The following is a 26,721-nucleotide window of genomic DNA, read 5'->3' as shown; positions in this document are numbered from 1 at the left end:
ATTACGTTCATAGATAAATAATTTGAACATTGAATTATTATTATATTATATTATTATAAACACGACCGTTTAATAAATATTGCGATAAAATTTACAGAGAAAGAGAGAGAGAGAGAGAGAGAGAAAGATAAAAAATTAATAAATGGTTAGATCAATAAAGTTGCACAATAATACAGAACATAGCCGAGCTTACATGCAGTATAATTAATGGGTTGTTCATACCTCCCACATTTTTTAATTTTTTTTCATCTCTCTCTCTCTCTCTCTCTCTCTCTCTCTCTCTCTCTCTCGCGTCTTGGCTCGCGACCCTTCTTTTTCTCTGCAGTGTAACGTCTCGCGAACCTTTTTCATAATTAATCACCTCGCGATTACTAAGTGCTCGATCATATTATCGAAACAATCGTCTCTCCATCCCTTTACGTAAACGTACATCGCGCCTGATTTAATTGCGAGAAAATAAAGTGCATTTTGCTTGTCGTGTTTGTCGTGTCAACTCGTTTGAATCTCATTTTTTTTATTTCTATTCTTAATTTGGCACTTGTTCCTACAAAACGTCCCGTAAGAGCGTACCTGTCAAGTGATTTGTAGTCTCATGCGGAAACATAATATGCGGAGGGACGAACGGAGCTGCCTCGAGACCCCGAGCTCTCGTCAATGTCGGTCGCGGGGGAGAAACGATTTGTTACGCACGCGATAATGAAAGACCGTGTCCCATATTCGCGTGCGCGCGACAATAAGGAAAGAGAAATACAGGCGAGGGAGGGGGAGAGGGGAGGGGGGGGGAGGAGGAGGAGACGAGAGACGACCGATGGCGTATAATGAATGGATCGTTCGCGCCTCGCCCACGCCACACGTCTCTCTTTCAAGCGTTTGCCAAGCGCGCCACGATCGGCACGATCTCCTAGGAGGTGGTAGCCGGCCGATAATTAATTACCCTGAGTGATCGAGGGCCGTCGATCCTACCGAGCGGCGTCTCTCCGTTGGGAGTACCGTGTCAATTTGTCATAGTAGTCACACGACTTTTCTACGAAGCCACCGCGCCATCTCGCCCGTCGAGAGAGAGAGAGAGAGTAAGGAAAAAAACGTCCCTCCCTTGTTATTATTCCGCAGGAAATTCATTCGGCGTGAGAGGCGTCCACGAGACAGTACGCGGAGAGTGACAGGGACAACTTGGCGTCTGTTGAGATTCAAGAGAGTTTCTCACTTTAATCAGATTTACTATTCATCCCTCGTTACTCATTCACCGTACGTCTGCTTAAGTTTCCTAAAACCCCTCTTATTGATAGCGATATAAACTTCGTAAGTGCAAGTCATCGCAGATTATAATATTCAATACTTTGGACAAATAATTGAAAAAGCGAGAACTACCCGAGTACATTTGCGAAGAACCTATAAGGGGGATAATCGCTAAAAGGATTGAAAATGAGAGAAATCTTTGCATTATTAGATAGTCAAGGCATGACGTTGGCGGTAAGACAAAATGTACGAATACATATTCTACTATAATTGATAATACCAAATTTGCCAAAATATAACGAGTTTAATTTATAAAAGTCTACGGCACTTTATTTTTCATAACATTTTCTTAATACTTTCGTCCTAAAAGTTTTTTTCAGTATTTTTTTTTAAATGCATTATTCATTTTTATGTCGACGCAAAATTACCATGCAATATAACGCGATATTAATGCATACATAGTCGACTCGAAAGTAACAGTTGACACATTGATTAGTATTGCGAAAATTCGTTTGTATGCTGTCGTTGTCGGTTATAAACTCGAAAGGAAATACGAAGAAACCAAGATGAGATGTTTTTTTTTTTTTTTTTTTTTTAAATAGCGATCAGCTACGACATGTTTCCTAATCATCATTTAGCTTGCGAAGAAACGACTTTGACTATCGTACAATATTATTGAACGAGTTTGTACATCTCATATGATGATAGTAATAATAATTCTTATATCTTTAGATCTCGACACGACATTTTTTTCCTTGTCGAGATATCCTGATTCTGCAATTTTCTTGGCTTCCATACTCTTTCCCTGAACGACGACACGTCAGAATCAACTTTTCCGAAAATGATGCGTTAAAGCGAGACGCGCTTTGATCTCACGAACCTTTTCGGATGCATCACGTATCGGGTGGCCCCGTATGAAGAGGGCACGGCGCCGCACCTGCCAGGTCATTAGGGTATAAACGGCAGGTAGAGTGTAGGATCTCTGAGACTCTCTCTCTGGGAAGGAGAGACATACAGAAGAGGTTTGTCCCTCTCTCGTTCCTATTTTCTCTCTCTCTCTCTCTCTCTCTCTCTCTCTCTCTCTCTCTCTCTCTCTCTATCCTTCGCGTCTCTGTCTTTCTCTCAAGAGACGAAAGGTGATAGGGCGAGGCCAGGAGAAGTGGAGGTAAAGCCGCGACGAAGAGGGAGCGAATCGAGCGAGAAAGAGGAGGAATTCTGTCGAGGTGGGAGGATGAGGGGGCGGAAGAAGTAGAAGAAGAAGCAGAAAGGCGCATCGGGCGAGGACCCAGGAGGAGGTACCCGTCACGAACTGCGGGCTAATTGTCCGAGAGATTGCTCCTGCAGCCTGCTGTGCGCTGCTGCTGTTGCTGCTGATGCTGCCGTCTGTCCTGCACGTTGTTTCCTCGACCTTAAGGCAACCTCCGGGCGTCCTTAAGATCTTGATCCCGCTGAAGATCGACCGAGTCTCCGGCCATACCAAGGATGGGATTATTGTTTTGCAGGGATGAATTTACGTCGCTGATTTCTGGCCTGTCCGTAATTGTAATTGATGGCGGTAGAAGCGTAATTATCTTTCCCCCCTCCCCCCTCCCGCGCTTGGCATTTTGCGATTTTGATAGACGAAAAATCGCGCACGACTATGAACGAGGCAAATGAAAAGCTCGCGTTCGCCGATTCTCACATTTTTTACATTTGAATTGCAATTTCGACGTGTGACCTTTCAACTTGATATATTTACATTAAAAAAATGTTAAAATGTTAAAGTAATAATTGGAAGAATACGCAAATAAAAAAGAAATTGCGGAAAGAATTAAAATACCGCGGTTTCTTTACTTCAGATCTTCTGTTTAAGGATAAGAGTGAGAGTGCTCGCGTGTCGCGTGTATATCTTCGTTTTTTTCTTGTGCGACAGCATGCTCTTGCTCTCTGTCGTGTCGCGGGAGGTGAAACAGAGAGAAACGCGACGGCGAGAAATTTCTCTGCATCCCGCGCGAGACGTCGTGCGATCGATCGAAGTCTCTCGCGATCTCGCGCTCTTTTCGAGATCGCTTCCTGGCGCACGACACAGCTGCTGTGAGCTTTGTTTTTTTTTTTCTCGAGATCCTATCCTTCTTCCGCAACCGCGGATCGATCTTTCTCACCTTTCAAGCAAGAAACATCGCCCAAGTGTATCGCGTTTTACAGATATATCACGATTATTACACAATGCTCTTGCATCACAAATGATGGAGTGCACAATAAACATTTAAAAATTTACTAGAAGAATTATAAAAAAAACATTTACGCCTAAACGTGTTTTGTTGAAAAAAATTTAATTTAATTTAACTTTAATTTAATCCAAGCTTATTCATTAAACTTTGGAATACATTCTGAAGAATTTTATTTATATTAATTGTTTTATTTATACTAATCTGAAAAACGAATAATTCATTTGACCAAAAATAAATAATAAAATATCAAAGCTTTTGCTCCGTTTTTAATGTGTGTTTTGATTCGTCATTTTCTAACTCGATAAAATCGCGATTCTCACGAATCGTAAAGATTTCTAAATCATAAAGATTTCTATCGCACATTTCGCAGATGAAAAAAGTTATCACAATGTAGAAGCAATCTGATCTGATTTAATTTTGTATGAGTCACTGCCGTCTTCATTGTCGCGACGCGACATTTCGTTACGGAATTGTATCGCGTGCCTGAAAGTTCTCTCTATAAATTTTACAAGTATTACGCGTGCCTCGTTGACGGGAAAAATTATGACAATGCAAAGATAATGATCTATACGAATGACTTTCAAACATTGCTGCATACATGTTAATGAATCATAAATTCTACAGGGAATAGATACAAGTGGGAATCTCGATAATTGATCAAGATCAATCTTAGCGTATTTCTATCCAAATCTTTTTCCTCGCTAAATCTGATAAGTCGATATATACGCGTGTGTCTTCACTTTTAGTCCATTATTTGAAGACAATAGATCATTGCGAGAGATTCTCAACACCTGAGGTCAAATTTCGAGAGTTAAGGCTGCTAAAATAAAAATACCTCCGTTACGAAACACAAGACACAACGCGTGTCGCGAGCTACGCGAACTCCGTCTAATCTTCTAAACCGGCCGCGAGCAAACCGGCCGAAATAAAGGCCGCTTATATTTGCTGTCAAATTATCGACGTGCCGCGAAACGAGCCAGTCGGCCAGATACGTATCGGGCCCGCTTCGCATGCCCAATAACAAGTCGGGCCCTGCCCGGCTACCGGTCCCTGCCGGTATATAATACAGACACGCGAGCATCACGCGTAACGAACGACGTACACGCACAGAGATAGATACGCCTCGCCGTTACCGGGACGTAGGTAACCGGGCGTATACCTACACGCGTGCACGCGTGCACACACGAGCGAGGTCGGCGCATACGCTCGCGCGTGATTCACGATGGGCGCTACGGATAGCCGGAGTAGACGGAGTAGACGCGCGTAGCAGGAGTTCGGCCCAATGACGGAGCTCACGGCCAGTCAGCCAGTACTAATTAACCGTGGAATGCTGTATCTAGATTGAAATCTGGGTGACCCGACGCCCCGGGGCCGCCACCTTGGCTCAACCTCTTCGTTCGGAAGGTCTCCCGAGGGGTTCACCGGCTCGATGGGCAATCATAGGTAGCGAGCTCCCCGTGTATCTACATCCTGTACTTTGCGTTTTATCGTGCGTGCGTGCGTGCGTGCGTGCGTGCGTGCGTGCGTGCGTGCGTGCGTGCGTGCGTGCGTGCGTGCGTGCGTGCGTGCGTGCGTGCGTGCGTGCGTGCGTGCGTGCGTGCGTGCGTGCGTGCGTGCGTGCGTGCGTGCGTGCGTGCGTGCGTGCGTGCGTGCGTGCGTGCGTGCGTGCGTGCGTGCGTGCGTGCGTGCGTGCGTGCGTGCATATGCGCTCGACCTCGCGCTCAAACACGCGTTAAGCGCAATTCAAACCAGATCCATTTGCGCGGACTGTTATGGAAGCGCATGCTTTGCGAGACCGCGACGACGATGGTCCTCGCCGCGAAATGCGATGATACGCTGTCGAGTATTTGCGTATGCAAATGTACGAGGTATGATTTGAGCTGATTTAGATTCAACGAGGTACAGTCATTCGGGAAACAAGTCGATTTCTGTAACGCCAGTGTTGCAAACGTTGAAATCCTCACATCGAGAAGGGAATTAAAACTGAGATAAATGAAAAAGATTATTTTCTGTTATCTCAAAACGTCTTTTACATTGTGTCCTAATGAAAAAAAAAAAAATATCTGTTCACACGTACCGACGCAACGACTGTAAAAATATATAGATAACAAAATTAATTATTGCTCGGAAACTTTGTTAGGAGAAGAAAATAACATCCGCGTGTGGAATAGCGTTGCGTAAAACGAGCCTGTCGATGTGGCGCATAGATAATTCAATTTACACGGAACAACTTTATATCTCAAAAAAAGAAAAATATTGTACTATACGCCGTCGTCCATTATGTCGGTATCATATACGCAATCATAAAGGTCATCACGTTATTTTAGCCTTCGCTATCTACCGCGTAACCTTTATGATCGATATCAGTGATCTCATTAAACGTTAACAATAAAATGTCGTGATACCGTGGCCTATTAACATATTACTATGTCGATATTAACTCCGCGCTGATGGCAATCAATCCATTTTTTTATACGTGTTCGATCTTATCGTCCGTTGCGAGATAGCGGCACTGAGACGATTTCTACTTCTCTTTCTGCGTTACCAAGAGAGTATTATTTTACGCAATTCTATTTAATTCATCCGCGATATATTTGTTCCGTCGATGCTTACGTACGACGCTGACGGCTCGTGTTAATCTGCTCACTGATATAACGACGTCTTTTTATCGCAAGACCAGTATCTGAGATAGCAAAAGTGCCAGAGGTTGCCCGCTAAGGTAACGCCGTGTACGACCTTTTTTTTCGTTCACGCGTCGCTGAGCACGAGATCAAAGGTCAGTGGACAGATCGAGGAATCCACTTATCGTCGGAAAACGCACGCCGCGCCGCGCCGTGTTCCGAAAGAAAATTATTCTCGATCTATCCGTAATAAAGTCTCGTTTTGCGGCTGACTGAGTCGCAGCGGAAAAGGGCAATGGATTCACGTAGCCGTAGACGATACCTCGCGACAAACCGCAAAAACGCGATACTCTATGCGAGGTCAACCGATTCGAATCGCTATAACTCAGACCGGCGCAAAATCAAACCCGCGAACCTCCGGTGTAATATAATTTAGATAATGACGTGATACACCGCGCCACATCAATCTAATCGGTAATAATCGGCTGCCACTTCTTCAGAAATCCATTACCGCGCCGCCGATGATTTAGTCTGGATCATTACAAAAGCCGATATCTAGTTGCACCATGCACTTGTCTCGAAGCAGCATTTCGCAGCCTGGCTGATAGAATGTGTCAAGCGTCGCGCATATAAATTCAGATGTTACGTAACGTAAGTTCGTATTTCTCACGGGTTTGACCTCCGGGCGAAAGAGAAGTAGGTCAATATTTATCACAAAATAATCCGTTGGTAAAAAACTCGATATTCTATCACCCGTCGACCCGATTACACATGCACAAAACTGAATTACCGGAAAATTCAATTTCACGATTTATATAAATGAGCAAAGCGATGTAGATCTTAAAATATTATCTGGAGAAGTTCGTATTTTATAACGTTGCTAATAAAATTATCGGATATCTCCGTGCTGTTAAACTGTCGCGAGGTTCGTTAAGAATGTATGTTCGACTGTTGCGCAGCTAATAATCCTCTTTGAAGAAATATTCTGGCCTCGCGCGCAGACATGGTTCGCTAATTCCCGCGAGTTAACCGGTACGGGTTCGCGGTACATGCACTTAAGAGTATTTCAGAATCATAAACTCGAGTGATAAGTACGACCGTGCGTTTAGAGGCTCTCCGTACGTACGCCCAAAGAATCTGTCCTTCACGGTTCATGTGTGTGCATAAAAAGCTATTTTACTTTTCCTACACGTTACATTACAATTTGAGAGATGTAAAGTTTTTTTTTTTTTTTTCCCCCCAACAGAAAATTGCCTCACGCGTTAAATAGAACAAAGATACTTTTATTTATGCTTACGACATATTTGAACTAATTTTTTTTCAATATGTATGTAAAATATATATATATATATCGCATGATTAAATATGTTGCCTTTGATAAAGATATTATTTCGTTATGATTCTCCTCGCCTTATAGATCTTACGTTAATTTTATTTTTGAAATGACGCATTTAATTCTTCTGTCATTTATTTTACTGCGATGGCGGGACTTATTACCACATTGTTGCGAAGCGTTGAGATTTTCTAAAGTTACACACACAAGTGACGCGCCACGAAATAGGCATCCCCGCGAAGTTGACGGTTCGACACGGTCGTAAAACCACAGCCACGGCACCGTACGTGGACAACCTACGGGTTAAGTTGTCACCGTGGCCGCGGTATCGCCTCGTAAGCGGGTTGGCGAGGGAGCATTAAACGTGGAATCATCCTGAAATACGGCCAGATAAAAACAGCAGGCTACGACCTGCGGGACGTGCCTGTAGTCAGGTCGGGTTACGCATCGACTTTACAAACGACTGACCTCCGGCCCGTGTCCACTCGAATCGAAGGAGAACAACGAAGAAAACTAACAGCAAGGAGGAGAACGTGCTTGAATCAACAGATAAAATATGCTAAATTTCTTTTCAAAAAAACATTGACCCCGATCGTCGGCTATGATTGTAGGAATGAAATCGCACAGCTTACGAATAACGTTACGCTGAATTTGTGACATGTAAAATGATTTTTTAGATATCCCTTAAACCTGTTTTCATATATCAAAAAAATTACGCGAATAAAATATGATAAAATAATATAAGAATGGCGTTTTATGTATCTTATAATCTTTTACGATATAATAGTTTGATACAACAAATATAGCGGTCAAAGTTTCAAACGGTATCAAAACTTGCACAAATTGCAATTCAATCTCACTCCATTTTTGCAAGCTTTTAAGGCCATGATCCGCTTGTCGATGAAATAACGCTCAGCTCGCTCGCGTATCAAAGAGGGACGAAATGAGTGTGTAAATATCGCATATTTCACGCCAATGGAAACCGCACGGATCATTACAGTCGATCGCAACGGGACGAGAGAATTCTCCGCTGCGGTCGGTAGGCGAATACACATATCCAGATAAACCGTAAAAAACGAAAAAAACGAAAACTGGAAAGAAGAATTGATGCGGGACTCCCAATCAATACTAAAGCTATCTAAAAATCCAAACGTATTTACAATCGGGAAAAATATGTAACTATATTGTTTGATTTCAATCTAAGAAAATAAATTTAATTAAATTGAAATTAAAATAAATGTGACAAATTTATTTTAAATTTATAAACTCGGAAGAGAAAAAAATACTTATTATATTTTACAAAATAATGCTTGATGATCTTTGTGCGATATGATGCAGAATTAATTTGATACTTACTACTTAATAAATTATTATTTGTTGTTGGAAATACATCATCAAAATATCAATTTTCAGATTACATAATTAATTTAAATAAAGATATGTTTTTTTTATATGAAGATTTTTTAACATCGCACGAAAGCATCATTAGATTTAATTTCGAATAGCTGAGAAAGAGTAAAAAGATGAAAAAAAATCAGAAAGAAGAAATAGCAAAAACGTAATAATTATACAGAAATAACGAAGAATCAGAAAGCGTTATGTTTACATTCACCGACTCATATCATTCACCGAGCATCCAGTTGAGAAAAAGGCAAAGAGAGAGCGAAAGATATTAGGGGTCTGAAAAGGTACGTTTTTACGATATCGTTCTTCGTTATAAACGTCACGTATCTTTGGCTAAAGAGAAACCGGCATCCGTCGTACATTCACCATGCCTTTATTAACGACGTGACTCTATCGACTTCCGGATTCCCTAGATCGAGAGGATGCCCTGCTGCTCCACGAATGTCTCGGAAACAAAAGACATCATTCTGATGTGGGTGCGCGGAGAAGAGGCGGCGGCACGTTTGTTCCCCTCGGAAACAATTACGTCGCTAAAAAGAAACGGCCAAGTCTCCTCCTTCGAAGAGGCGGAGAGAACTCATTTTGGACCGGTTTCAGAAAAGCGTTCGGAAGCGAATCGTTCTCGAATTAACTTTATTTATCGGGATTGGCTACACAGGGGAAATTGTGCGGCTTTAGATTGCGATGAGGAAACAGAAAGATAATGAAGATAAAGATAAAAAATATATAAAGAAAATACCGATAAAAATAAACGACAAATTTAGCAATATGATTGCAACTAGATTGCAATCAGATTCATTAATCGGTTTATAACAATGATCTGATTATAATTAAATTATATGACAATGTTTTACTAATGAAAATTGTCAAATGTCGCGATTCGCTCGAGTTGTGTAAAATACAAAATAGCCAAAAAAAAAAAAAAAAATAAATTCTTAAAACAATACATATAATTCGAGACAGATTGTAGGAGTTTTTTTTTTTTTTTTTAATCATTCTTTCATGTTTGATCTTTTTCCGTGCAAGAAGTGAACGTGCGCTAAGTACAACCGTGTGTTCTTCATCAGTATCGACGCCTTCGTTTTCGTTATACTGGCGTACGGACAGCTTTCACCATGCGGGTACGAAAATAGTCCGGCAAAGCGACGCCGTCCGGTAAGAAGAAGCTCCGGGCGGCTCTCGGAGGGCCCGGTGTTTCCCGATTAAGAGCGAGCTTGCGTTCCAAGGTGCTCGTAACGCCGTTCTAAGAGCCCGTACCTGTCCACGGCCGGGTAATACCTGAAAACATGTCTCTATCACAGAGGAGAATCTCCCTCGTCCGGTAACGCCTTCGCATAAAACCGACATTTTATCCCGTCTCGGGCGGCCGCGACGTGTTTACGGCGTTTCTGTAGTCGATGGCGCAATAACGAGAAGAGGCACCGAGAAGACGGGGTGAAAAGGGAGATGGGTGTTCCACAGATGTGGGGTAGAATATTTTCGCGGGGCGGCACCTTAAATTAAGAGACAGCCGAGTGTAAGGTAGCGCCGACGAGCGCAGACTTTTTCTGCCCTTTTCCGGTTTCTCTTCATTCCGGAGATCGCACGGAGGCACCAATACGAATTCTGCTACGTCTCTTAAAGATGCGATGAAGCTTAAGTGCCCTTCCTTTTTCTTTATTATTTTATACGAAAGTGCCTCTTCCCTCTTCTCCCTTCTTCGTATTTCTGTTTTATCCTATCTCTCTTTTGTCTTTTTTGCCGCTTATAATTTTGCATTTATTCGATCGCATTTCAACCGAATCAACCGATTAAGGGATTTCTTCCATAAACGTGTCTTTCAATCATATATATATATATATATATATATATATACATAAATCAATAATAGCTAATTATATATAAAATATTATGCAACAATAATAAAGAGACCATAAGTCATGCGGTAACGATTTAATCAATTAGATTTTAGCAAGTACGCCAAATAACAATTGTTACGAAAATTAAAGTTTCTTTAAATTAAAGAGAATTCAGATTCGCGTAAACACAGTAATATATAAATGACTTTTGTTTCCTAACAATCATATTCCGAATTTGAAAAAATTAAATTTTACGTCGAATAGAATATCACTTCGTAATTATAAAGAATTTACTGCATATCTAACGTAATAATAGTAATAAATAATAAAAGTGATATCAAAAATAAAAATATCTCAATGTAATATTGCAATGTCTGAAAATATTAATTAGCAAGCTTATTGTCAAATACGCGCATTTCGATTAAACTTGACGCAAACAAACTCAAGAAATGTACTCGACACGCAGCGAATTATAATTTGCACACTCGTAGATTATCTGGCTACAAAGAAGGACGATACTTTATATTCCATCAATGTCTCGTCTGGATCGTCATACCGACACGCCATCAACGATACCATGCCTGAGACTTCGTAGTTGGTAGGCAGACGTGCCAACACGGTGTCTGAATATGCTCAAAGCCGCGAAACCATCGATCGCACAACACAGCACAGCTCGACACAAGCAAGAACCTTGGCTTAATCATATTTTCCACATGATTCGGTTTAAGCAAATCAAACTCTGTATCGTCAAAAGTCGTATACCTAACGTACTAACTGTTAATCAATATTGAAAATTAGAGTAAAATTATTCTAAATTAGTTTCACAACATTTCAATCATGTATCATCTTAATGATATCTTAATTTATCTGTTAGAAAAGGCATTCGGTTTTATTGAACAAAATTGTATTTAAAGGAATTTGAAAATGCTTTATCAAAACGCGCAGAAGCCCGCATAAGTAGCTCTCTATCTTAATGGTAATCGAAACCTTGCAACAAACGCGGCAGCCGAGACGATCCAACGTGGACTATTATTTTGCACGTAACTCGTTTTCGAGCACCGTTCTCGTAGCACCTGTTTTCACCTGGTCACCTGAGCAAATGGTACCATACGGGCGAAAGGTAGAATTATCGAAGCTATCTTTATTCGAATTATCAAAGCCGATATCGTCGAATCGGAATAGTGTCGCGTTTAATCTTAATTCACGAGCATTTTTCTTCGTCGCTATCTCAATAATTTTTCGGCTTTATTTATCTCGCAAAAAATGTCTTCTATTTTTAGTTCGCTTCTCGCAAATTTTGCTCACACAAACGCAATATCTGTTATCGTTTTTTTTTTTTTTTTTTTTTTTTTTTTTTTTTTTTTTTTTTTTTTTTTTTTTTTTTTAAAGAATAACCTTGTTTGTAAGTTTCAAAATTTTCATTGATAAAACATATAATGTAATAAAATTATATAAAGATGACATCTCGATATATCACGTGGATGCTAAAGTTGCCACCTAGAGAATACCGACGAACGTACATCGCAAAGAGAAAATGCCATTTCCATACATAATGCAACATTATTATAACTGTCACAAGCGTCAAAGAAGCGCGCGCAAATAAACAACGTGTTGGTTAAATAAATAAACGTTACATTTAATAGAAAGGGCTAGACTTCCTCGGTCGTCATCGTCTTGACGTCGCAACGTCGACCTACATATATTTTTACAGCCAGGCGAATAATGCCTGCGGATTGTTTATTGTGCTCCAGGCTCCTCTCATCCGTAGGCCTCTCCCTCCTCTCCCCCGCCACGTCCCCGCCATAGATTCCTTTCCTCTTCGTCGTGGAGAGCGCCGTGACCATCTGTCATTTGTCGGCTGAGATTTTTCGAGGCGTCCGGCCTCGTCTGAATGGAGAACTCGTCTTCTCCTCGATGGCTCGTTATCGACAGTAAACCCGCCACTCGTCCTCACTCGTCCTGGCGCGTTAATAATAATGTCAGGTAGACACCGCTCTCTCTCTTCCGATTCACGAGTGCGCCGAAGTGTTTCCCGAAAGATAAACGCGTGCCGTGAGCGCAATCGACCGGCGCTCCGGCATTCAATAATTCGCACGGGCAATTAAGCGACGTGACTCGCGCGATTCCCGATATGAAAACGTCATGACGCGATTAAGGACTCCCCCTGTCACCTGTTGGAAACGACAGGGTGCCTGAGGACTCGTTGGCGCACGCGTGTCGGAGAAGCGCGACGGAGAAGGAGGAAGAGAGAAGGAAGAGGAAGAGAGAAGAGAGGCGCGGATCACGTCCATTTACTTTCGAAAAGGCGATTCAGAGGTCAGTTGCTCGAGACGAAGAAGATCGCGATGGATGGATTCAACTTCTGTCGAAGCATTACCGATTACAACTGTGCAACTGATTTATTTAATTGATTGATTAATAGAGCTCGATTTTATTACTTTCCGTTAGCGTCCGTTATATCAGTAGAAACCGATAGACTGTCAGCAATCAATATTTTAATAATTTGAAATCAATAAAAATATCACTCCTTAATGTATGCCTTCTTCATCATTTACCGCACACATTTACCGCGTGTCAATCCAATCTGGCTGGCAGGTGTACCTAAACTACAAATATCATCCCACTTTTTTCTACTTCGATTTTGCGGCGATTGCGGATTGCAGTTCGCTCTTTATCAAATCGATACCTCGTACATACCCGTCGATAATGGCGACGCCATAATGATCTCACCGTTGCGGTTAATTCGAGATGGTCGATCAAACGAGAGCACCATTTCGAGGCGCGATTCTGCGGTGCCGCCGAAAAAAGAAATCGAAGCAAAGGACAGAATGGGCCCAGGTGCACGAGAGTAACCAGGGAGGGAGCGGGGAGAGAGAGAGAGAGAGAGCCGGGCTTCCCGGGTATTATCTACGCGGTTCGGACCTCGCGGCCGAGAGGGAAAGAGAGGCCTTTCGTGTTCGCGGCCGCGAAATAACGTCAGTGGTTTGTGGTTTTTCATACGTGCAAGAAGTCACAATGGTGAATCCCGGAGCGATTCCTGTACGTAGCGCGGGACCAAATGCTTCTCCCTGTCTTTCCCTCTCTCTCTGTCTCTCTCTCTCTCTCTCTCTCTCCCCCCCTCTCGACGAGAGTTTCGTGGAGACGAGACGATGGAAGAAAAGCAAGAAGAAGACGAGCAAGAAGAAGAGGTGGCTTTTGTTCCCATCTCGAGCGAGCTCGACGCGGTCTGCCACTTTTTCACGTTTCCCCTTGCCCTCCCCGTCCTTTCTTTGCCTTTCTCTTTGTTTCACCTTCCTCCCCGCCCTCATCTCTCCCTTTCACCACTTCCTCGTCCCTTCCTGGGTATATCTTCTTCCACGGCTGATGCCCTTTGTCTCGAGAAAACGCGATTAGAAACCCTCGCGCGGTGCAATTTTGAGGCGGTACCCGCTTCCGTCATAATGGCGCGTCTATTAGTCTCTTGAACAGCGGGGGACACGATTTTAACGAACTCTTTGCCGTTTTTTCTCTCTGTGGCCTTTCTGACTTTCTCGTCGATCTTAGAAGTACGCTGATTTTACTTGAAATAAAAAATACATGTTACTCGATCTAGTTCTGACATCACAGTATGACGCTACTGCCAGGCAGCAGTTCAAATGAAAGAAAGCGTAGATATTTCAATTTAGATGTTTCTAATAGATGTTTTAATGATTATGCATAAAAATCGCCAATATAATTATCTTCGGGAATTTTAGTAAAACAAATAATCATGTGAATACAATTAAAAGATTATTATAGCCCTTTTGATTAGGACGCATTTTATTTTCAATTTATATAATATGTATAATCATATAATCAATTATTAATTATATTATAATTACAACTGTACTGTATTCACTTCGTTATTACCTACGAGCAACTGTACCTGATTAAATACGTAACGCATTTAATGCACCGGAGACAAGCGGCTCATTCTCTTTAGAGTGGCAGGCTTTATTAGCTGTCGGAAACAATGAAAATGAAAATGAAAAAGAACCGGTAAAACCATACGAAGGATCAACCGGGAGCAAGTTCTGACGAGTCGCTGGAGGAAAAAGAACTCCCGAAGAAATGACAGTTGGAGACAGAAGCCGATGCTTTGTGGTCCATAAATAAATCACTGGCCGTTGGCGACACGGGCAGCAGTCACTGGCGCGAGCGCAATCGCGTTTGTATTTTGAGCGACAGCCAATATTTAACTCCAGCAATGGCAATCCGTTCGTTTCGACTAAGACGTGCCAAAGGAACTATCGAAAGGCTGGTCCCGTATTCCTCAGGCAGAAGACGCAAATCGAGACTAAAGCCAGATCCAAATCTCATAATCCCTCCCAATGATCATTCGATCGATAAAGAAAATCCTACATGGCGTCTTTAATAAAAAAAAAACCAGAGATGACACCAACGATTCCTCAAAACTTAGATTAGAAAGGCCTGAACGTGACGATAAGTCGCGAAAGTGACGAGGCCATGCCATGATCGCGCGGTATGTCAAACGTTTCCAGATTCTAAGAACATTACATTCCTTTCGTTTCGTCGAACACGCTTTTCATGAATTCCTTCGGAGGGGCAAAATTTTCAAGAAGTGAATATGTCGCGCCTTGCAGACAGAGATAAAAAGATAATTGTACTTGTTGGAAGATAATCATGGTAATTGTTAGTTTGAGATAATCGAAATATAAACGACGATAACAACAAGGATACGATTATTTAATTTAATGATGATAATATCATTAATTGAAGAGTGCGCGAGAGCGCACGGCATCAATAATTATCGTCATGATTTATAACTTTCTCCTTGCGGCTTCTACACATCGCGGCTTCGACAAGCTAAGCAAACGTCTAGACCGCGGGAGCTACGGGACTTGGGCAACCGCTGAGAAAATTCAACCATAAGGATTAAGAAACCGAGCATAATATTTACACTATCACCTACGATTCTGTCATTCACATGCAAATATTTCTTCGGTTAAACGATTATCGTCTTATCAATGAACAATCAGAGCCAAGAGCGTTTCTTACATTTTGTAATTCAAAATAGAAATGTGAATACAGGTGTGATATGGCTTCATGGCAAACATAGTTTCGAACTTAAAAAAAAAAAACACGAGACGCAGTATGATAGAAGAAATGTACTACTATACATCTAAAATAAACGGACTGAGAATAATTAATAATGATTATAATAAAATAAATTATTTCATTAATTACTTAAATAAATAAATTATTAATTATTGACTAATATATTGAAAAAAATTATTCAAAATTCCTCCTTTTTAGTGTGCCGAGTTGATTTAATCTGTGGCGATTACAACGTTGCATGCATTGCCATCCGATTCAGCTCGTTAGAATAGATACTTGCGATATTCTCGGGTTTTAATTTCTTTTAATTTTTATCATACATTTTACCATGGTATTACCTTTGTATCGTTTTAACGCTATATTATTATTGTTTGTGAGAAAGATCTCGAAGGAGAAAACGATAGCGAGCTGATTCGAAATAACGAACGGATCGACCGAAGAAATTCGACCGACGGACACCGACGCGAACGGACGTGTATTTAAAAAAACAAAAATAAAAGACACTTTGTGGAAAATCGGACTTTGTTCATTCCGGCTCCGTCGAAATATATACGATCCCACGCGCTAATTCCTAAAAATCCAATAATACGAAAATACGAAAAAGGATGGTCGACAGTTAAGAATATTATCCCGGAGTAATAATCATATGATTTTCTCGTTAATCATAGATCCCGAAAATGAATTTCTGCGGCGACGCTAGATGATTCGTTTTGGCGACGCGAAACAATGTTCGCTTCCTGGTGACTGTGAAAGAACGGTAATCGCGTTAGCGGTCGCGACCGAAGTGGCGCATCCGCAAAGCGTCTTTCGCCATTACCTCGACTCCTACCGTAACGTAAAATCCGTTCCGCGGGATCAGTTCTGTCACCAAATCACGCTTTTTGTTACGCTACTCCAAACCGAGAGCCGAATGACCTACTAACGAACGCGCGTAACAGCGTGCAATCGCGCCGAGATAATGCGCGGCGTCAAAAAAGCTTATTAATATTCTGACTGGCAAAAAATAGCGTTTTTGCCGACTGATTCGCGACGGGTCGCATGTGTATGTTCAAAAACACAAGTCGATATCAGGAGTTAATTACGCCCGATCTTTTTTGCCGAATTTCCCAGAGTGCTAAGTATCGAATCATGTATCGATTTCTCAATGTTAATCACAGTTAAGTAAGAAATTGAGAATGTAACAACGATACCTGGTCTCCCCTGGGGATTGAGATTAAAAAAATCGATTGCTCAACGATTAGAGACGATTTTCGCCAGCTCGAATGGGAAAAAAATCCGCGGGTTACCCCTTAATTAGAAGACACCGACAAATAACGCGAGGCGATTGGACGAGATAAAGCTGCTGGAAGTTGCGGGAGCTAAGTGGGCCCCCTATTCCGCTACCGACAGCTTCCAAGGGTTCCTAATTGTCAAGATCGAGCACCATAATTACACCCTCCACGATTCGTTCCCGTGTCTCGGCGCTCGTCTCCCCGTTAACGCAACTGGACGAATTCTCCGCGTGGCAAAACGATACCGACGTCGAGCGACTCAGCAGGTAAGCAATCGTGGCCCGGGAATTAAGAAGTCTGGCTTGATAAGAACCGATAAAAAACCACTTTCCGTAAGGGAACCTATGACCCCTCTCGCATTCTTTCTTCTTGCTATATTAAAAATACGCGAGGAATCCATTAGGGATTCAAACTAACAAGGCAGAAAATGATTTGCGACTTAATCGCAAGACATTAAAGTGTGACTGTGAAAATTGAACAATCAAGTTAAAAACTGATAAGACAATATATATGTTTTAAAAATAATATCCGTTAATTAAAAAGTAAAGAAAAAGTACAAAGTCTCTAATTTTTGAAAACAATAATATTACAATAATTAAAATATTTATGAAATATTCTAAGAAAATAAATAAAAAATGAAGAAGTAATATACGAATTATATTATTATTGCAATCGATATTTCAAAACTATATATAAATTATTTAAAATCAAATTATTTTTATTTCATAATATTGAAATTTTGATTTGACGGCGGTCAAGGCGTATTAGACGTAGTCTCGAAATGAGTTTGTTGACATATTAGAGAAATATCGTACGGTGAGTAACTTCTGAGAAATTAAAGACTCGTAAACATAACATAGCGAACATCATAGAACATTTTATCGTCGTGTTTTTAATCAAGTCTCTTCAATCAGTTCCTAAAAATTTACGTATTCATCGTGTTGATATTGCACCTTCTTTTGCAATTCTTTTCTTCTTTAATTAAAAATATAATACGGAGATAAATACGATCGAAGCAATAAAAGAAACATACATATCTAAATTAAATATACGACATAAGAGTTCATTCAATGTTCCAGTCATTAAGCTAATTGTCTTATCGTATCATAAAGTCGTTTGATTAGATTATCAAGATATTTAACTGCCTTCGTATTATATAATCCATGAAAGTCCTACGATACGCACTCTCTCGTTTCTTGTTCGGACTGGTGTTTGTTATTCGTTTGTCATTCGAGACGTCGGTGGAGTAATGGAGTTATACGAATTCCAAAGCCGCCGCGTGACGCCTACTCGCGACCGCGTGTTTCATAACTTTCCGCAAAGCCGCCACGGCGATTTGCGTCCTCGTTATGATTTCATCGACTAGCTACCGATGCAATCGACGACACCGTGTTTGTGTCAAGCGTCATCGCATTCGCGAGTCATTTTCAATCGCGTCGCGTCCGAGCATATCGAGCATTTTCTCAAATAACACTTAAAAAATGTTCAACAATAATAAACGATCGTCGGTATATCTGAATTGATTACGGAAATAATTCGAAAATGATCATCACGCTTTCTCTTGATCCGTAAAAGTCCATTAAAAATTCATTGAAATTTTGACCAATGAATATTAAGTGGAATGACCGACGATAAAATATTGGCAACAACAAAGAGATAACTAATCAATATAAATCGGAGACAGATAATAGTATAAAATTATCAGATATTATCAAATAGATTACACAATATAAATATAATAATTCATATACAAACTTTGTGTCCACAGGACGTATCTTTATTAAGAAATCATCACATAATGCCGACTAACGACTAGTTTTTCCAGTTCTCTTTCCCGTGTCATCAATCGAATGTTCGACTCACCAGTATAACACCAGGCCGGCCAGACGACAGGACTCTCGGTGTCCAGCTCCCTCATTCTCTCAGCGACCCGCGGACATCTCCACCCCGTTCTTCCCGACGTGGCGGTGAGAATGTCCAGTTTGGCTACCAGCGTTGACCTCCAACCAAGCGAAGAATCTCCGGTTCTGCCTGTCGAGAATCGCAGGAGAACCTTGTCCGTTTGCTCTTCAGGCAAAGAACCACCTGTTGCTTCGCGATCGAAACTCTACTCTTTCTCAGGTAGGCTCGAAGCTCGAAAATCTCTTTCCGGTGTTTGCTCGCAGCAAGACTCGGAGAGACGGCGTTCCCTGCGAGAACGCGGGTCAAGACGACATTCGTCGATATCGCGACGCCGTGCACGTGCAAATAAAGGATTCCGAGAGACAGAGATAAGTCGCTGGATGAGTCCTCACCATCACCGTGCTCCGGTTGCGCCGTTGATAAGGCACGGAGGACGCGTCATCGACTTCAGGCCTAGCCCTGAGCTCGTTTCACTTCCTTTCTGCCGCACAGCCGCGTCTTTCTTCGCCGCGCCGTTTTCCTACGACCATTAACGCACTTCCCGCGAGCACTGTCCCAGCTTTCGCTGGCATGTAACAGCGAGCGACACGCGTGTTACACGAAAAGGTGTCTGACACTCGATTCGAATCGCGCACTAAATGTCACGGAAATGTCAATGAGGTGCCGTCGACGTTTGACACCTTCACCGAATGTCCCCTTCCTTAGCGCAGCTCGCCGTTCGACGGATAATAGCTGTCTTCAGGATCGCGCGGATCACCTCGAATCACAAGTCGAGTCTCGGATTATCATCAGACGACTCTTACTCTCTTACCCTTTTCACTCGAAATGCAATCATTAAACGATATTAGCATTCGCGCGGATATTGAAAATTGCTGATACGATACAACACCAGATTCTCAGTCTACCAACTCGTTTTTAACGACAAGCTTCGCACTCGCTTTCGAGATTGATTAATATAACAAATTCCACCGATATAAAATCTCGCTTCCTCCTCGATCGATCCAGACTTTTCGCATGCGAATATTTCAACAGGTCACTCGTTCGCAAACTTCCAAAATGTCAAAAGAATGCACGTTCCATCGAGTTATCACTCCCTTCACCTTTGCGGTAACCACGGGTTCACTTTCTTTACCCTGTTGCGGATCGGCGATCGACCGGTCTCGGTAATCGCAGAGCGTACTCTCGACCCGGCCGATCCTTGCCTTCAGTCCAGGAGGATCGTTGACGTACCGCGGGATGACACGACACTACAACACGGCACTGCTGCGTGAGGTGATGTCGAAGAGGATAGACGGATAGACAGAGACAGTAGGGGGAAAGAGAGAAAGAGAGACGGAGACACACAGGTAGGGGAATAGCTAGGGGGAAAAAAGACGGCGGAAGAGATAGCCAACGGGGAAAGGAAGAGAGAGGAAGAGAGAGAGAGAGAGAGAGAGAGAGAGAGAGAGAGAGAGAGAGAGAGAAGAGAAGGAGAAAGAAGAGAGAGAAAGAGAGGGAAAAACCTGATCACCGGACACACTGCTCTGCCTTGGTAGGCACACACACGCAAGTAAGCGGAGTGGCACTTAGGTTAGTGCACCTGCCGCGAGAGTCCGCGCCGTAATGGGAGCGGGGCAACGGGCGGCAGGTAGGCAGGTCCACTGCTCGTCAACGGAGAAGGGGAGTCAGTCACATGGCGAGTGCTCCGCGAAGGAGGTGGTAGCCGGAGTAGATGGTGGTGGATGAACGAAGGTGGTGATGCTGGCGGCGGCCGCGACGACGGCGGCGGTGGTGGCGGCAACGGTGGTAGTGGCGATGGTAGTGGATGTGAAGGTTATGGTGATGGTGGTGATGGTGGTAGTGGTGATGGTGGTGGTGGTGGTAGTGGTGGTGGTGGTGGTGGTGGTGGTGGTGGTGGTGGTGGTGGTGGTGGTGGTGATGGTGGTGGTGGTGGTGGTAGTGGTGGTGGTGGTGGTGGTAGTGGTGGTGGTGATGGTGGTGGTGGTGGTGGTGGTGGTGGTGGTAGTGATGATGATGGTGGTGGTGATGGTAGTGGTGGTGGTGGTGGTGATAGTAGTGGTGATAGTGGTGGTGATGGTGGTGGTGATGGTGGTGGTGGTGGTGGTGATGGTGGTGGTGGTGGTGGTGATGGTGGTGATGATGATAGTGGCGGTGGTGGTGGCGAATCGTGGTAGAACACAGGAGTAGGAATCAACAGGATCCTCGAGAAAAGAACCGACTTGGCCGCTACCGATGTAATCTGTCGCGATGATCAGTGTCGGGGCGCAATGATTCCGCCCAGGAAAAATTCAAGATGATTTTCTTACATCGCAAAACGATGGCGACGAGACGCGTATAGAAAAGGAAGAAACAGATGGGATAAGAGCATCAAAGGATCCTGGCGAGGTGCACAGTCGAGAATAAGCGCGGTGTATGAAAAGAGAGTTATGGCAATATAAATAAAATCTGCACAGGAAATTGAGATATCCGATGTAACCAATGGAGAATGCCTCGAGGTGACTTATGCTACTTTCTAACTAAAACTAGGGACTAGAAAATATATCGGATAGCAAATTACGACGGAAGAAATAGCAGTTTAGAAGGAACGGGATAATCACGATGAAAACAGAAACAATAGCGAAGGATTATGCGAACCCATAAGAAATCGTAAGACGCAATCGAAGACGAGACGAAAAAGAAGCGAACCATTACTTCCTTTGTTTACAGCGAGGAAACATTTAACTAACATTATTATCGGAACAGCCCTGCCGTCTTTCCCGCGTGCTTTGACTATCGATTATGGTTAATACGAGATATTCTGTACCTGGGTTCCATATTTGGACCTTATTCACGAGACAGAACGGAAGAACAACTGTTGAATTCCAGACGCTTCTCGAGATCGTTGGCACAACTTGGCGGTAGATTGTCCCGTTGAAACTTCTTCCAAGCACGTCGCTCAATGTCCAGGTATCAATGTCTTCTTTCGCATCTTCACTCGAGGCTCGTATAGCAGTCTAGGTGGACACTACGTCAAGGCGGAACAAGATGCGAACACCTCGTTCACTTGTATCCCATAGTTTCTTCGAGGATCGCTCGTAAAACAATATCATTGGCCAACGGCTCTCGGATAGCACCGTTCTGATTTCGTAACAATTCTATTTTACTTTACTTTTCTCGATCCTCGTTAAACGTGATAACAATCGCTGTATTATTTCACAAAAAGAAAATCATGTAATATGTTTAATCGTTTAAATCAAGAGCTCATATGCGTAAAATATATACATTTCTTCTTATTATTTATATATATAAATTTACGTCATAAGCAATCGAAATTTTGTCGCCGTCTGGATTAACTATAACACCTCAAAAATCTTAAATATTATATCGAATACCTTTCTCCACTCCAAATCTGTTGCATGAATTATCATCATGTCGCCTGGACTCGTCCATTTTCTAACAATTACATAATATCCCGTAAAAACATTCATAAATTTCAATCAGGACACTAATAGTCGAATAAATAGCTCTAATAGAAACCTCTCGCCATCTGATTTTTATTACTTAGAAGTCAGACCTTATTCATCCATCTGAGTTAACAATAATTACACGGCACCCCGGGGCAATCCTATAACGCCGCCGGAGCAAAGAACGTATTATCCTGAAGATTATTCTAGAAGCGTCGCCTTAGGTGTCCGGACATGTTCAGAATCCTGTGCCGCAGTGGGATGCCTAACGTACGGAGTCAAGATGAGGGCTTGTTACGTTAACCATCATATTGTTTTCGCAAGGGCAAGACGTTCGCTTCGACCGCGCGGCGGTCGCGGCGCGGCGCAACGAATAGTAGTTCGCCCCGGCTTCGAGGTGTACCATCAAGAACGATATATCGTGCCCGATATATATCACTCGGGAGAGAAAGAGCACTTCCACTTCTACACATGTCGAGTTTATTACATGTGCGTACATGTCCATACGTGCGCGTTGCCCGGAGGCTGCGCTCCGAGCTTCTTCTCGTTTAGATATCCGCTCGGCGAAATTATTCGAGAGCGAGGAGGGAGGGGGGGGGGGAGGGAACGACGGAGAAGCGCGCTCTCGTCGAAACGTCTCGACGGACGGTGCATTATATTGGTATCCTATCTGGCGTCGATCGCCGGGCTTCCGCAGGTAGCGATTACCACCTTGGCCATTTTCTCTCCCCGCAGAACTATCGTCGATTAAACGGTCCGTCGACCTCCTCCGCATCTCTCGCGCGCAACGGGATGTTTTAATCACTCGGCTGGATCGATTCGACTCGTCCTTGCATGTCGGACGGTGGACTGACGTCCATCGGCCCATTCGTAGGAATTAATTAGTGCGCTCTTGCCCGATGCCGGCCGATTAAAAATCTCTCTCTTGCAAACGGCCGACCATGACGATATAGAGCAAGGACCGTGAAAGTTGTAATTGATAATTCACTATATAAACGTTTTGGAATTAAATACGTTATTTTATATAAAGTCATTGACGTAACTTCTACTTTTTCGCAGAAATTAACGTTCGTAATAGTCTTTATAATTTGTATCTATTTTATTAAAATTAATATATGATAAAAAATGTTTTCATCTTTATGTTACAAAAATTAAAAGAAATATTATTGGTGTCGCACATATCTAGTTTCCTTTTTCTTTCCTAACTAATTTATATGGAAAAAATTAAAAATATGCTTTACATATTAAAACTATCTCAAAAGTACAGAGTAATCGATTCATGTTGTAATTTGCGCCATTCTCGACGACTTGTCCGAACCAATTAATATGGCCCAGGAAAAGCGCCCCACGCCTGTTATTCCGTTTTTCTCGGTGAACGAACGACAAGAAACACATTTTAAACACGCCTCATTTTCCACTACATAAACTCAGGACTATCATACTCACGGCGTGTATTCATGGCGGAAAATATTTTCGCCTTTTTGAAGAAGCATGGCAGTTTTTTGAATCGTGGACTAGCTGAACGCAGGTTCCATTTGGCCATCCTCAAAAGTTACGAAGTAACCGGTGGCGTTTCATGAATACGTGTTCATTATTTATGAGCAACGCCTCTCGGCATCAACTGGACCGGCCTCTCTATCTACCGGTAGGCACCCGGGAGAGGAAGGCAACAGGATAACGTATTACGTCTTCATATTTTTTTCCCCTTGTGCACGCCTGATAATTAAAGGTGCCCCGCCAAGGACTCCGATGATTTACCGGCAACGTTGCGCCAACCTGATAAGATGGGACCGGTTGATAACAAGGCTCCTTTTGGTATATCGTAAGTCGGATCGAGTTCTCTAGTAGACTGTATCGCCTCTTTATAATATTCCTATAACTTCTGCCTACTGACCGTCCGATCAAGTTTATCGCATGTCTCGCGTGACATGTGTGTCATATCGCACAAGAATTTTATATCGACGATAACGGATTAAATTGTAAATAGAATTATATAGCCTGGTGATATAGTCTGGTTTGAGGGAATGAATAAAATGTAAATAATTTCCTAAAAATGTCAAACTATTATACGATACAATTATGTATATATCACACTGTAATAAAAATAAAATCAATTCGTTTGCAACATGAAGATATCGACGTCATTGTTCCGTGATGCATATGTATCAATCATTATATTTTACTACAATGCATAAATGTTAGTTATACGACCTGAAACAATTATCGAGAGTCGCTGATAAAACAACTATGTTTAGCTGATCGAAAAGCGTCGTGATCCCGCGAGCCAAGGCATCTGCGGCATCATCGACGGCAGGCAGCGAGTGCCGAGGAAAAAAAAAGCAACTCGCGGTATTCCCCTTTCTCATTACGGTATGCTGGATCAAAAGTGCTCATATTTCATAGACTTGTTCTGGCGTGCGGCACGAGAACCCCGATGGCCTCCACTCGCGCGCGTGTACAGAGAAGTTACAGTCCCGTTGAGTGGAGAAATTTACGTTCGTCAGCAAAACGAGTACCGCGACGAACGACGGGGCGAACGACGATGACGATGGCGAACGAGGTGGACGGCACCGGTGCCCGATGATGATTTCGACGATTTAATTGAAACGTCCGGCCGGCACTAAAATCTCCCCTTCTCAGCCTCCTCTCTCTCGCGCGCGTTGTCTACCGTGCGCCTCTCCTCTGCCCCTCCTTTCCGCGCACATTCTCCCGCGATAATCACCGCGATCTCTCTCGAGAAGCATCATGCATTAGTGTTTTTCAAACCGAGCCATAATGTTGCGCTGGCATCGGCGAACTCGCTGATGCTGACGAGTCGATCGGCGAAATCGACGATTAGATAGGCCACGTTGCGCGTGCGTGTACATGTGCGTTATCATAGGAAAGACATTTCCAAAAACCCATAAACCCGAAGAATACTTTTAGCCAGTATTCTTCTTGATAGAATATGCAAATAAATAAAGACACGCGTTCTCTTATGTTTCGAGGAAGTATAAGTTTTACAGATTGGCCCAGATATATCGCGAGCCAACGTTTCGCGACGTTCCACTATAAAATTAAGCGTTTGACAAATACAGTCGTAAAAAGAAACGGATTCGTTGCCCTGGGGATACCCTGGGGGCAGGATTCAACAAATTCGAGAGACATCCATTTCGAGCGTCATCCTCGACAGTGCGATGTGCGACGCGATGGCCCCGATGAATTTTTCCCTCGACCGGTCGAGGGAAGTTTTATTAGCCATTTGATTTACGGCGAACCACGGCCGGCGCGTAATTTGCCGCGCTGTATTTAATTTGCCTTAAAAGCGACCGTGGGAGAGGGAAGTGGTAGGCGTAAATCTGGACCGACGAGCAACGTGGACAAGAGGCATAAAAGCGACAACGGGCAAATCTTTTGCTTTTCGCTTTGCGGAACTTTTATTATGATATATATATATATATATATATATATATATATATATATATCAAGCGAGCACGCGAACGCGTTTTCTAATGAGCCACGCGAATGAATCGTATATCGACAGGACATCGAGATAGACTCAGAATTTATCCCGGACCGATTTACTCGTCAACGTCCGTCGTCCGCGAGTTGTCTTCTCTCGAACGCAGGAAATCTCTAAGGCAACGAACTATCAGGGAACCGATCGAGATCTTTTCAAATTACACGCCGTTTTTATCGTTCTCGTCTCGTCTCGGTTTTTCGATCGTTAATTGAAACGAACGGTATGAAATTTACTATTTTCAACAATTCATCATCCGCAATACGTCCGTCGTTCGCATAATTCTTCGGTAATTCTTACTTATTTCGCGTAATTTTCTGCAGCATAACTATCGGTATAGTGTTGGCATGGCGTAATCATCGGCGTTAAGAGCTAGCTAGTGGATATGACACTAGTTGTCACAACCTTGCACTTCTTTATTTTAAATTTCCTGTACGAACAGATACAAAAATTATTAAAGTAATTAAAATTTTAAAGTAAAGAAATTATTAAAATAAATTAAGGCGAGTGAAAAAAGAATTTGTAAAAATGATTAATATTCTTTATCTATTATAATATTAATTTTCCTTTATAGCAAAGTTAATCTACTCTACGAAGCAATTTAATTTCATTCATCATATGCTAAAAGGAATGAATAATAGTTTCATCCGGCATACGTAAATCGCCTTTTTAAAACGACTATAGATAAGATTATAGCAAAATCTAAATAAATGTTAAATGTAAATATAACACGTTGCAACACGTTAAACAGTCGCATACTTAATTCACGAGATACGCAGTAACGATATCCGGCGTTGTGATCGGTGAATTAAGATGAAAGAGGCTCCCGAGTTTTTCAGATCGTCGAAAGGCCGTGTTCGCGCCGAT

General features: G+C 42.5%; 1 protein-coding gene across 8 annotated transcripts in view; it reads right to left on the bottom strand.

Annotated features, from left to right (window-relative positions):
• The window catches only part of LOC105428644 (SAM-motif ubiquitously expressed punctatedly localized protein), a 218,295-nt gene that overhangs the window by 79,692 nt on the left and 111,882 nt on the right, over positions 1–26,721 (bottom strand). For 2 of the 8 annotated variants that reach the window (XM_089077225.1, XM_011641062.3), the window contains exon 1: positions 18,874–19,941. The exons of the other annotated variants lie outside the window; for them this stretch is intronic. Coding sequence is in view for 1 of the 2 variants with exons in the window: in XM_011641062.3 (XP_011639364.1) it covers positions 18,874–18,928 (55 nt within the window). In the remaining variant the exon portion in view is untranslated. Of the gene's footprint in view, positions 1–18,873; positions 19,942–26,721 lie in introns of those variants that run through there. 8 annotated transcript variants of the gene reach the window in all.

This window comes from Pogonomyrmex barbatus, unplaced genomic scaffold (assembly GCF_055798465.1).
Source record: "Pogonomyrmex barbatus isolate J1 unplaced genomic scaffold, ASM5579846v1 scaffold2, whole genome shotgun sequence".
Classification (NCBI taxonomy): Eukaryota; Metazoa; Arthropoda; class Insecta; order Hymenoptera; family Formicidae; genus Pogonomyrmex; species Pogonomyrmex barbatus.
Note: the sequence above shows the minus strand (reverse complement) of the source record. Positions and strands in the feature narration are given on the sequence as shown.